At 38.7% G+C, this 13838-nt stretch overlaps 1 protein-coding gene across 4 annotated transcripts in view; it reads right to left on the reverse strand.

Annotated features, from left to right (window-relative positions):
- LOC149084792 (xaa-Pro aminopeptidase 1-like) overlaps positions 1–13838 on the reverse strand; it is a 537471-nt gene that overhangs the window by 206062 nt on the left and 317571 nt on the right. For all 4 annotated transcript variants that reach the window (XM_089232535.1, XM_089232536.1, XM_089232537.1 and 1 more), the window contains one exon: positions 11470–11619. In XM_089232535.1, the coding sequence (XP_089088661.1) occupies positions 11470–11619 (150 nt within the window). The remainder of the gene's footprint in view (positions 1–11469; positions 11620–13838) is intronic.

Below are 13838 nucleotides of genomic sequence, written 5' to 3' on the forward strand. Positions count from 1 at the left end.
ATCCGTGGCACATTTAGAGATCCCTTGAGTGTTCTGGAACTGTATCGCGGGTTACTTAAGTAATCTTTGAATGTGCCACAGGCTTACTTCACTGATCTGAAAATGTGCCATGGGCCACTTAAATGCTCTGGAATTGTGCCACAGGTTATTTAAGCGATCTGTAAATGTGCCACTTAGTTCATTTTCACAAAATTGGGTTTGGGGCAAGCCACATCAGATAACCTTCAAGACCACATTTGGTCCAAGGTTTACCATATATGGCTTAAAGTGTGGGTAGCAATGAATTTCTTAAATTTTGAGTTCTTACCCTTCAAATACCATTGAAATTAACAGAAATCGATTATAACAACATATAAAGGTATTTTCTTTTGAAATTATAATTTTTTTAAATGTTTTTTACATTAAAAAATATTTTTTTCATCTGGGGGGCACACGAGCCCCCTTGGCCCCCTGCTGCGTACGTTTCTGATCCCAACAATATGCGTTAGAAGGTAGGGGGCAGTGCTGATGAAATTTTGCTGACAAGGGGGAGGGGGTCAGAGTTTTGCTGACCTTTGCTGGGGGGGGGAGTCAAAAATGGCTAAAAATTTGGTAACGTAATACCTGAACGGCCCCTAAGGGCGGGCGGGAGTGCCGTTAAAAAGAATGGGCACACCCAGGCACGGCTCGGGGGTCCAAGAGAAGAAGCCTCGCAAAAATTAGATATGGTTTAAACTTTCGATAATTTGCCTAATAGGGCCTCAGAAAAATCACTTGGCCTGGGGGCCCGTCAAAGATCCCAGTGCAGGCAGCGTTGAAGGATGTGTGGGGCCTCTTATACACTTATATTATGAGGGTTCTCAAACTTTTTCCACCCACGGCACCTCTTTTCCTAATCAATGCTTATCCGCGGCTCCCCAGAGAAGTTCAACAGTCGCTTCGGAAAACCTTTGCAGGGTGCCGCGGCACACAGTTCGAGAACCAATGTATTATGTATTTATATCACTTTCTGTTTTCAATTTAAGCTTCCCCAATATTCTAAAATCATCTTACTCAAATGACCAGCAACGTTACTATGTGGTGATGGTTGTCAATTTAAATTATCGGGGAACTTGAAACGCGAATTCAACTAAATCATCAACAATCCAATCATTGATTAAAAACTGTAAAATAAATACAATAGAACTATTCTATTTCAGAATACGCATTAGCATGGTTTTAAAGAATTGATGATCAAAACCATCATTTGAATGATGATTAAACCCATTTTCCACCACTTTATCGGTTTATAATAGAATTTCACAGTTTTATGTGAATATTATGAGGGGGACTAAGAGCATCTGTCCCAGAGATATTTTGAATTCATTACCTTCAAAAAACATTTTAAATTAACAGAAATTGAAAAATATAGCACATGAAGGAATTTTCTTTCAATATTTTAATTCATTCAAAAAAATAATTTTAATTTTTGATTGTCTTTGACAGGGCCGTCTTTAGAGCATCATGGGCCCAGGGCCAAGCGATTTTTCTGAGATCCCACCTGGCAAATTCTCGAAAATTTTAACTGGTTCTCATTTTTGTGAGACCCACGTTGTCTTGAGGCCCCCGGCCCTGTTCATGTGGGCTCACGCATTAAGACGGTACTGGTCTTGGGGCAATGAATGAATGAATGAACGCCAGAACTTTGCCACTGGACTTATCCCATTGCCGAGATCTCTTCCAGCCCAGCTTCGTGGCAGCCAGTCTGGTCTTGGGGAAGACACGGGACCCCTATACCCTTCCTGCATAGGTATGTTACATTTTACTGCAGTAAAAATCTTACCACTACTACAAAAAGTAGGTTGAAAAACGGGTCATCGCTAAAATCAAATAGATTCGAAAAAACGGGACACTACTTCAAAAAAGGAACGTATGGTCAGGAGAAAATATATGTAAATATTATGGCCTGTACAGAGAAATGACTCGCATACTTTGAGCAACACCAATCATTTCTGACTTCCGGCGTCCCTGAAATCTGCAATACCAGAATTGAAAAATGAAAGTTACTAGCCCCACGGATGAGTGAATACAAGAACCTACTGGTCTGCAGACATCATGAATGGTCTGCTAAACAAAATCTGTTCTGAAAAAATAATTCATTTTCTCCTAAATAGATTGTTATTTAGAAGAATAATATACCACTGAAGAATGCAAAAAAGCCATAAAAACCAATTAGAACTGCAGTCAAATTTTATTAAACCACCACTGTTGATTCTATAGCTTTATCAACAAAAAAGAGTGGAGGTTTAAAGAGGAATTTATTTATGAATTATACATCCATGTCAAATAGACCGAAAATAGGCATTGCATAATAACATTGATTAATAACTCTGCCACAAGCATCACCATTACGTATGGCAATGATATAATTATATATCATAGGCAGATTTGATTAATATTGTAAATCTTTTTTATCATCTTGGTATAGGGAATTAGTTGCCTGTGTCTGCTTCCTGCATACACTTCTGGCAATCAGTTCTATGTTTGTTATAAATGGTTGTTATTTGAAAATAGTGGTCCTGACCAATCATTATTCTTGACACTATAGGAGTCATTTTTATACCATGAATGCCATTCAAAAACTCTAGTTTGACTCATTGCTCTCTCACCATATGCAAACCTTATAATTTGAAAAGTATCAGCAAAGGGGAAAATTCCCTCAAAAGACAAAATTGAACACTTGAATATTGTTCAAAATTTGCCATCTTTTTGCTCATGGCCAGGGGCGTCGGAAGTATTTCCAACCCGTGGGTGCTCACATAGGTGTACGCAAGGAAGGGGGGGGGGGTCCCCCCATATTAAAAAATATATATATATATTGAATTTTTTTTTTTCTGTTATATTTCTATAGAAATATAGACCAAATGTAGACCACTGTTATAAATTGTATAACAGTGGTTCTCGACCAGTGCTCCGCGGAGCCCTTGGGGCATGGGTGGAAATACGATCCTTTGATACCTTTGATGTTAAGGGGGGCATTGCCCCCCTTAACATCAAAGGTTGAGTCGACTGATCTATAATGTATACATGAATTGACATCATCATCTTGCCCCCAAAGCAATAATGACCGTGCCCCCCCCCCCGGACTTCAAAGTCTATCTCCGCCTATACCTTGGGGGCTAGGGCTCCGTGTGCAGTTCCCAGAGACTCTGCGGTTGCTCCAGGCCAATAAAATAAATCTGTGAATTTGATAAATATAAATAAATAAAAAGAGGCTTGTGTGGAGGCTCGCCATGGAAATAATATACTAAACAGAGCTCTGTGAGACAAAAGGTTGAGAACCACGGCTTGCAACATATGTCTTTATCTGCCAATGAACAAAACAGTTTCGAACAACTATTTATTTCTATTATTACAAATTTAAACATTAGTTAAGACATCAATTCAAGGGCAAACCCTTCACTAGTGGGAAAATCGCAAAGTATACTTATGGTGAAGCAACTAAGACGGAAGTGACACTCAGCTATGGTCTTCAAGAAACGATGCTCTACCACAGATGTCGGTAGAGTCACACATAGAACTTGGTGACGAACCCAAGGCGTCGACGAGGCGGCGGAATCGGATCACGGACGTCGACAGAGTCACACTTGGTCTTCACCAATCAAGCAGTAGAAGTCAGATGACGGATATCATGACAAACCCAGGGCGTTGATGAGGCGATACTAGATCATGAACACCGGTAGAACCACACATGGTATTCAGCGATCAAGTGGTGGAGTCCAGTTAACAGATACCTCGACGAACCCAGGGCGTTGACGAAGAAGCATCATTAGATCGCGGACATCAGCGTGCTACACGTGGATTTCGGCGTTCAAGCGGTGGAGTCAGATGGCGGGCGTCGTGATGAAGGAGTAGCATCAGATTGCAGCGTCATACGAGGAAAATATCAGATCACTGCTATTGACCATGCCAGCCAACGCCAGATCGCAGTCGGCAAGGTCTACGAAGGTATTAAGATCGAGAACGGACACTACACATCCCTGAACAGCATTCTTGGAGAGCAACGGACGGGAACTTGCGTGACGGGAACATTGGACCAGCCCAGTTGTTCGGATGATTTGAGATTTTAGCGCTACATGAGACTGAAGGCCGATTTGAAGCATGGACGTGATTATATATAGCCCTGAAATCACTAAGCATGCAAATGAGGAGTAACGCACATGCGCCCCCATCGACATCGGCGTTCCAAGCGGCAAGTTTGGAAACTAGTTTCCCTTTCTTCCTAAAACAGTTCGTGACACGTCGGCACCGAAAAACGTCCGTAAGTAACAAGTTTGTTTAGTCGACAGAAAATAACTATAAACATACAGTATATGATAGACATAACACAAACTCAATAATAAAACATAACACATGCACTACCATTACATCAGGGGTAAAGGTCAGGCGAGCGTCAACAAGGCCATGTTACAGGCTGCATTGGCGTACACAAGGGGGACCTCCCCAAGCCGATATTATAGTTTCATTTTGCAGGAAAAAACGTAAACCCTACCGAGAAGAAAAAAAATTGAAAACCCCTACCTCGAGAAAATTCTGGGTACGCCCATGCATGGCTGTATATTGTAGGCAGGGTTGGGTTGAGCCAAGAGACAAAGTTTTCATCTATGAGAAACATTCGTTAAGCGTCCGAAAATTCGCAAATGTGTTTCCAGCTAGATGAAATGTATAATTGATCATTTTTGTTGCACCACGTTCATTTTCTGCACACGAGGGATAATTAGACCCCGGGACCTACAATTCATTGCCGATTTGGACGGCAGATTTTTTTTATACTCGCCAAGAAGATGGTGCCCTAACCTCTCCGCGTGGGATTCCCTGCGGTAGCAAACGTTTTTTTGTAGTCATCTCGCCGTTTCTGTGGTTTCCCAGTGTCAGGAAAGTTTCTGACAAGAACGAATCGGATGGTTCTCCTTCCCCGAACGAAATTTCTGGCTACGCCCCTGCAAAGAACGTTCACAAATTCATGTGGTCATGCGCGAGGCTACTTTTAGAGTGAGTATCTAAAAATCGTCGCCTTGCCATGGGAAGGAGATGGGGCTAACCGGGCTCCAGCCCTGGGAGAGCTCTTATGCATTTTTGTCTTTTTCACACTGTAAATTTGTTTTAGAGCTGCTCGTGTAAAAACCCTTGGGGTCATCAAAAATCTAAGCCTGGGGGCCCGGCTTCAGGATGTGGGCTAGAATTTTTAAGGGCATCTTTCAAATATATTTATCGCATGAAAAATCGGGAAAAATAATTAGACCTCTGTCTGACCTTTCGGCCCCCGACAGGGGCGAATATTTACATTTAAAACCTTCAGGAAACTTCCCTTGATTGGAATGTATACCATTTCCTCTTTAATTGTACTAGAAGAAAAATCTTAGGAGTCGGTATTGTTAAGAAAACTGCTGTGCATAGGCTACATCTCGTTATCATCGATTTTCGCTCACGTCAAAATTTTATCACTTATCCTTTTGTTTACACATTGCTTCCTGGCTTGATCTTTTTTTCATGAATTTTAGGAACGTCAAATATCCCTATGCACACCAGCGACATTCCTAAAATTCTGTGATATGTAAGTTGATAAATACAGTCCTTTATCGCGTTGAATATACTTCTGTTAGCGGCAGCTCGTCATAAAGGCACGAAGGAATCCCCTCCACCTTTCCTAGAGTCTGTGGCGGATTACCGCACAGGCGCATGAGGCGCGCGCCTGGGGCCTCGGCAGAGCGGGGGGCCTCCAAATAGTTGTGTGCTTCATCCTACATATGAATTTACATGCGCATCAACAAATCTCTTGAACTAAGTACAGTATCTGCTCTCCCTTTTTTTTTTTTAACCTCAATTTTTTTTTTTTTTTTTTAATGTATACTGTACGTATAAGAGTTATGGAAGAAAAACGGGAGCTGAAAGAAAATAACAATTTACAAGACGCAGCTCTCAAGGGCCAGTTCTTCCCCTACAAAGAAAGAAGAGACATTGTAAAGCGATCATTCAGGGAGGGTCATTTTCAAACAGTATTTCCCTAAGGGCACAAGCAGCAGGAGGGGTGAGAACAGCAGGTCCTAATGTCTGTCCGAAATGAAAATTGGAGTGAAGGCATAAACAGATGTCTCATTCATAGCCCCCACAAGGGGTGGGCTAGCAAGGCTCCAGCCCTGGGGCCCGGGACGATTTTCATTATTTTTGTTTTTTAACGCTATAAATCCATCATAAAAAAGGGCCCGCGAAAGTCTGGTCGGGGGGGGGGGGGGGTCCGTAAAAGATTCCAGCCTAGGGGCCCTAGTCCAGGATGTGGGGGCCATGGTCTCATTCCACAGTATTAAATGCTTTTATGGGCGCCGATAATGCGACAGCTTTGGTGTAAGCTTTTGTGTACAGTATAATGGATGGCAAGATGGCTATCGGCAAGCGGCGACATCGACAGGAAGAGACACTCGTACTAATTAAAATGAATGTAGTAGAGCTCTAAGTTATTGTGATTTTGTCTCCCACTTGTTTGAATGAAATACTATAAGCTGGTTCAAACAACGTATACATTTGCAATCTATGACTGGAACCATACGACCATATGACAAAAAAAAAGTGGGGTTTGAAATGAATGCTGAATGACATGCATTCTGAATCACGTGATTTTTCTGTTTCTCTTTTAACACTCCCTCCCCGGCTGAAAAAAATCAAGGGGGGTTTCTTTTTCTTCTTTCTAAAAAAAAGAGCTACATTTTTGGATTGGTCAAGGAGGCTTGGGTAGACAACATCTTTGTGTCAGACCGAAAAGTGTTTATTGTTAATGTAATTGTAATGTGTGTTATTGTAATGAAAAAAATTTTCATGCCGGTCCTCAAGATTTCCTTTAGGATTTAGATTGCAGAATCTCCAAAAATAACGGTAAGCAAAACTAAAAATATATAAATTATCTGATAAATTTTTATTTGAGCATTTCAATTCAACTACAGTAGTCTCTCGAGAATTCGGTCGTGCTCTAATCCAGCACGTCCAGTAGTCCAGGATATTTAGGTGGTGTGGTGTCACTTTTCTCCTGATGCCCTAACCCCTTAACACGTTCTAATATTTCTTAATTGCTGATCAAGTCCTGACTACGTCTTTGCACGAAATTTCATATATTATTTCAATGGGTTTCTTCAAAGTTAATCCAGCAATTTCGGTAAAATCTGGCACACCGTGGTCTAATACGTACCGGATTAGCGAGAGTCTACTGCAGGGGTCTTCAACCTTTGAGGCATAGCAGGCCATATTGAAACATTTTATAAAGTACGCGGGCCACAATGTTATACTGTGGCATTTTTCGTTATTAAACGAAACGGGGGGGGGGGGCATAATATAGAAGATTTTTATTCACTCTGAATACAAATAATACAAAGGCAAAGGCCACAACAGGCAGAGTGCCCAACGAGGTGGCTGAAAGAGAAAATAATAATAATTAATATAATAATAGTAAAAATAAAATAGAATAAACAAATAAAAAATAATAATTTCTAAAAAAAATTTTTTAAATAATTTCTTTCATTAAATTTTATTCATTCTGAAATAATTTCTTTCATTAAATTTTATTCATTCTGAAATAATTTCTTTCATTAAATTTTATTCATTCTGAAATAATTTCTTCCATTAAAAATATAATTCTTATATTTACTCTGATATAATTTCTTCCCTCTATTGAAGAAATGTTTTTCTATTAAATATTATCAGTATCTTTATATCAAATCAAATATATTATATTTGAGATATTATCAAATCTTTATTAATCAGTAATATTAAATTACTAAAACTATGACGGATCTCCATTTTTGCCGTGTGGCTGAAGGCACCAGGACGGACATCTTAGATTACTAAAAATATGATGCAGAATTTTACTGTGATTTTTTTTTTTTAATGGGAGTGTGATTATTTTTCATCTAGTACCAGAGAATATCATTATATTTCCTTATCTTATTTTTGTGTTTATGGTTTTGGTGATGCAAAAATAAAAAAAAGTTATGATTTTCATAATATTGTTCATTTTAGTGAACCATCTCGTTCTTATTAGGGCCAAAAGGGTGCAGTGGTGGATAAACGCAAATTTGTGGGTGGGGGCGGTGGTTGTGACCATGTGTTCAATTTTTCAGGACGGTTCTGATTTTTTTTGGAAAAAATTCTGAATTTTCCCCCTTTTTTAAGCAAATTTATTTTCTTGGTTTGTTATTCAGTCAAAAACGTAGAAAACATTTTTTTTTCCATTTCTGCTCTTGGGGGGGGGGGGTGACAGCCCCTACCTTTAATCTGCCCCTGATAGGGGGGCCTCCAGATCAGGTTGCGCCTGGGGCCTCCCAAAATCATGATCCGCCACTGCCTAGAGTCATCATTTTAATGCTCTGAAACGTCTGAATGATAATTTAATGTATTCGAGTGTAGATGACGAAAAACGTGACAAAAAAAAAAACATTGAAAAAAAATTGAAAACACGCAAAAAAAATTAATGTTTTACTGCAGCGTACGAGAATAGTGAATCATTCATTTGTTACGCAACACAAAATTGTTTCCTGCATTCAATTTGTGTTCCAGGAAAATATGAAAAATACTATACATAACATTTAGATGACTAAAAATAAACTAAATTTTGCGCTTCAAGTTTTATGTGGATATAAATGTGATGTCGCAATAAATTTTTATCACAAATTATCTAACAAATTAATTAGAACAAGTTCGTTATTAAAGAAATTAATTACAAAAATCATACGGCATAATTTAATGGCCAAGCTGCTCTGTCAAGATCATATAAGCAAACTACCCCATATATTTGTTGGTATCAGTGACAAACAACGAGACAAATTTTTCTAAAAAAATCCTGCATTCTCTTGGGGCATTCAAATGGTCCACTAAACATGTGTCTGGATCACCCCATCAATGTAGAGTTTCATTTATTGTAAAACACGCTTTTACCCTGAGGCAAAGGAAGGACACTTGCCCGGACACAAACGAGAAAATAAAAGAGGATGTGTGCTCTTTCTTTCTCTGCTGGACACGTATAGATGAAACAAGCCGACAGAACAAGACGTACAGGGTGAAAAAAATTTTTTTTTTTGTTAGTTTTTTTAAGAAAACAATCAGTAAGGTTTCCGCCACAGCACCACCGGGTTCCAATGCCCCCGCTAAAACATATGGTGTCTGGATACCCTCCATCCCTTAGGCAAAAACCTGGAATCTTTGACACAAGTGAGAGAGAGTCTTGTGAGAAAGAAGGGTGGCCCCTCCTTTATCGGCACCTAAAGGATATATCAATGTGTTTTGAAACCAGAGGCTCCAGCAAGATTCAAGACGCATAGGAGGGAAACAAGCAGTTTTTCTTTTCAATTTTTTTTATGCTCGATATTTGCAAAAAAATAAGAAATCTATGTATGAGATTTTTATTTCTCAAATCAATTCTGTGGGTGCTCCGCCCCGTTCTACGAAGTACTGGGGGTGCTCGAGCACCCACAGCACCCCCGGCTCCGACGCCACTGCTCATGGCCCAGAGCTTTCAATGATTTGCTATTATGAACTACACACATATACTACTACTAAACCACACACACACACATGCACTTTTTGTTCACATTCCTACATGGAATTTCTAATGAATTGGTACATGCTGTAATATGGGTGTATGTGTTGTGAACCTAACGAGAAGTTTGTTACAGTGTACTGCTTGTTATGTGTAGTGCTGCTATCTGCCCAGGGGAGTGAGGGTGTAGGGATTGTTTTGTACCCGGGTGGCAGGGTACCCCAAGCCAGATTTTAAATGGGGGACTCTTCTCTACAATTAATTTATAGCATGAAAAAAATGGTAAGGAAAGCGTCCTGGGTCCTCGGGCTGGAGTCCTGTCAGCCCTACCCTTGTGGGTCATGTCCCTCCCTCATAACTTATACCAAAAATTCCTAAAAAAAACTTTTTTTTGCTCTTTCATCTCAGATTTAGCACCTGTCCAGAACGGACAGACAGCATTCTTTGCCCAATGAAACTTTTTTCACATATTCACCATGGACTAAGCACCCTTCTTAAGTGGTGCCCCGTGTGGATGCAATGGGTTGCATGGCCCAAGAGCCACCCCTGTATTCTATGAAAAGGGGCAAGTATGCATTTTGGTTCCCTCACCCAGTATTTTTTCCAGAATGGTCTAGAAGCAAAGGAAAAATTCGGCTTCTCACTTATACGGTCCCTTGAGTACCAGAAACACCTTTGAAATAAATTTCTTAATAAAATAATCTTGTTATACATTATCTTCACAGGATAAGTGATGATGGCTCCCCAAATTAAGTGCTGTTTTAAGCGTTGAATTACCTGTCATCTGGAATTATTAAGGAGGATAAAATAATTCTGTATCGAAAAAGCAGAAAAATCTGCTTCAAAAGTGGGATGTATGGTCACGATCATTTTGCACAGTAAACAATAATGCATGACTTTTTTCTGAAAAACAAATTATGTTTATCTAGAGGTCCCCTTGATTGAAGCCCTGCCAGCCTCCCACCAGGGTTGACTTTAGGGGTGGCGTATGAGGCTGTGGTGGCACTACATTCCATATACAAAGTGATGCGATCATTCTCAGTCATCTATTGCAATGCCCTCATCTACTATATAAGAAAGCTGCACACTTCAATCAATGCTATAATATTTTACTGCAGCATATTTTAACATTATGTTTGGTTAACTAATAATTTTTGTTCAAGTTTAAATAAATCGTGTTAAGTTGGAAAGTTTCCTGAGTTTGCCGTTCGTGGATATGCCGCTCATTTAATCAAACACAAGCGGCCAGGTTAAGGCCTTTAAACCAACCAAAAGGCATTGCACCCAGGCAGCAGGTAAGCTCGAGCTGCCCCTGCATCTACCTTCAATTTTTATAACTATGAGTGAAGTGCAATGATTGAATAATTGTAATTTTATAGGGCTGTTGCTCTTGCCACAGAGAGCAATATGTTACCACCTACAATGGTACACACATATACTGTACATCAGGTATCTTCAACCCGTTACTCGCGGGCACCACAGTGCTCCCTGAAGCACTCAAAGTGCTGAATGCTTGTATCTGATTTCGTGCTCGCGAGCACTTAATCAACGCTACAATTAAATACCTTGCACAAATTGCATCCAAGGATTGAAATCATTTTGATTTCGTGCATTCACATGTAAAGTGCAGTAAACTTGCCGTAAGGGTGCTCTTCTTTTGATTATGGGTACAGGCAATGCTCGAGACTAGGAAAAGGTTGAAGACCTCTACTGTACATCTTTCATATGCATGGAAACTGGTTCTGGCAGATTAGTTGCTATTTTCTCATTCAATGACAACTCTTATTTGTCAAACATTAGAAAAGTTATAGAACTTTTTTAAAACATTAGCCAGTCTTAATAATTATTACATTTCTTTATTTAATTCTTCATTCAAAATAACCATGTTATACTAATAGCCTACTATGAAATTTCAAAACCATATCACATACATGTATTGTCCACCAGAGTCACATAAATAAAATTCATCCACTGATATCACTCTTGTTGCTTCTTCACATGGATGATAGTAGATGAGAGATGCATTTGAACCTGATGCTGATATTGTTTCAAAACTTGGTCCAATATAGTCTTCCTGCTGCCTATTTTAAATGTAAAGGGTAACAATTATATTAGTTATGAATAATATTTCAAACAAATAAGAATGCATTTTTACAAAAAATACATGGCAATGAAAGAATGTTTAAATTGAATCAAAAATGAATAATGAAATTTTCCAACACTTTAATAGCTGAAATTGAATCACTTCATGCAAAATAGACCTCAGCCACATTAAATCAGTTTTCGGAAAGAGCAAAAAACTGCTTCATTTTAAATGTAAGAAACATATTTCCATATATATATCTGAATACATATATACCACGTATATATTTAAACATTATAACACATATATTTAACAAATTGTATGCTGGAGGTAACGAGGGTACTATGTTCATTTTTTTTTTTTGTCAATACTGGGATAATGCTATTAATTTGCAGTACTTTCGTTACACCAGATATTGGTTTAGGACATTAAGTCCTATTTCAATAAATAACAGAGATATTCACTTTATAAAACAAGTGAGCTCCATAGAAAGACAGACATACTAAAAAAAAATCTTTAAACGGCTCTTCTGTAAAATTTCCCTTTTGTGACATGGTGCCCATTACCTCCAGCACATATATTTAATACTATGTAACATAATTATAATCAGGGAATTTTCTGCAGTATATGTATGCCATATTGTCAGTGCTAAGGCAGAAGTCACCAAGTCCAAAATTGTAGTTTTGAGATATAGGCAATTTTAACTTTTGAGTCATTATGAAAAATTGTAAAAATTCTTTTACAGATTTCGAACTTCTACAGTCAGAGATGCCACTGTACTTTAATTTACTTGGGTCCGGGACCCAGGGTATTCAAAAACTCTGGGTCCTTTTTGAGTGAAAGTGGGTCCCTCTCGAAAAAAATTATCTTGAAAAAAAACCCCACCCATAATTCACTGGTATCTCTATGAATTTTTTTTCCAGCATGCCCCAGGTTTTTCATCACCTGCTTATATCTCTTCATTGAGACAGAGCAGCGGGCCATGTCCTGGGTAGGAGGAGGAGGTATCTCTGTGAATTGAATGATTCATTTCTAAAAACACGTTTTATCCAAAGGTTTATTTACTTTCATTGTCTACTAGTAAGAAAAGCTTACAAAGAAGCCCATTAATGAGAATTTAACATATGGAAATGTAGCACATATAACAAATCTAAACCAAATATACAGTTGATCCCACTTATAACATTCCCGTTTAGAACATTTTTCCACTTATTTTCATGGTTTCAATTTTAAGTAATTCTTATTAAGATTTCCCGTTTTTCTGCTTACATTTTTTTATGACAGTTTTCTTAAAAGTGTTATAAGCAGGACTCACTGTAATTAAAAGTTAGAGGCACACATTTATATATTTACAAATCAATCTATAAATTCCCTTTTGATTGATTTTTCATTTCTTTAAAAAAAATCTTAGCTCTTTCAATATCTTCCGATTTAAATTTAAAAAGCAAATGAGATTTTCTCTCTCAGTACACACTCTCTCAGACACTTATCTTCTGATTCTCTTTATTCATACGAGCAAGGATTTTATACCAATCCTTGCAAAGCGATTTCCTGGTAGAATGATTTTATTTTCCCTCCCTGTCGGTCCACCACTCTGATCTGTCACCATTTAACTGCCACGTATTTTCATACCTGAATATGGGAGCTATGTCAGATTTGTGTTGGTGAAACTCAAGTGTGGGTGTGTGCCCAGCATTCAGCGTGTTTTGTGTTCAGTAGGTGTGACATCCATCTATCTAGGGCTGCAACTAGATACTTTCTCAAATGGGGCAAGCACACATTTCGGCACTGTGTAATGTAGAAGCCGTTATAAAGGGTGAATTTTGTGTGTCCCCTCTAGTACAGAGCCCGGAGAACTAGACTTGCCTGCTCTCCCTCCCACCATAGTTGCAGCCCTGAATCTATCTTCCAAATTGGTTTTTCATGGATTTGAAATTTAATGTATACATATTTGTGTTGTAGGTCTGTGTGGTTTTTGTGGCAACCAGAGCTTTTTCCAAGGAATAGCCAACTCAAAATTGGAAAACCCCTTAGAAAATTGTATTTTTAGCCAATTACCACTATGCAATCACAGGTTCCAAACCTGGATTTTAACCAAAGGCAAAATTGGGGGGGGGGGGGAAGGCCCTCCCCCAATTCCAAGAAAATGAGAAATTAAAAATATTTTTGTAGAAAATTAAAATATTGGAGAAAATAGTCTCTTATATATACTGTGTT

This window comes from Pholcus phalangioides, unplaced genomic scaffold (assembly GCF_987345545.1).
Source record: "Pholcus phalangioides strain wild (caught in Gottingen) unplaced genomic scaffold, Ppha-v1.0 ptg000007l_1, whole genome shotgun sequence".
NCBI classification, from domain to species: domain Eukaryota; kingdom Metazoa; phylum Arthropoda; class Arachnida; order Araneae; family Pholcidae; genus Pholcus; species Pholcus phalangioides.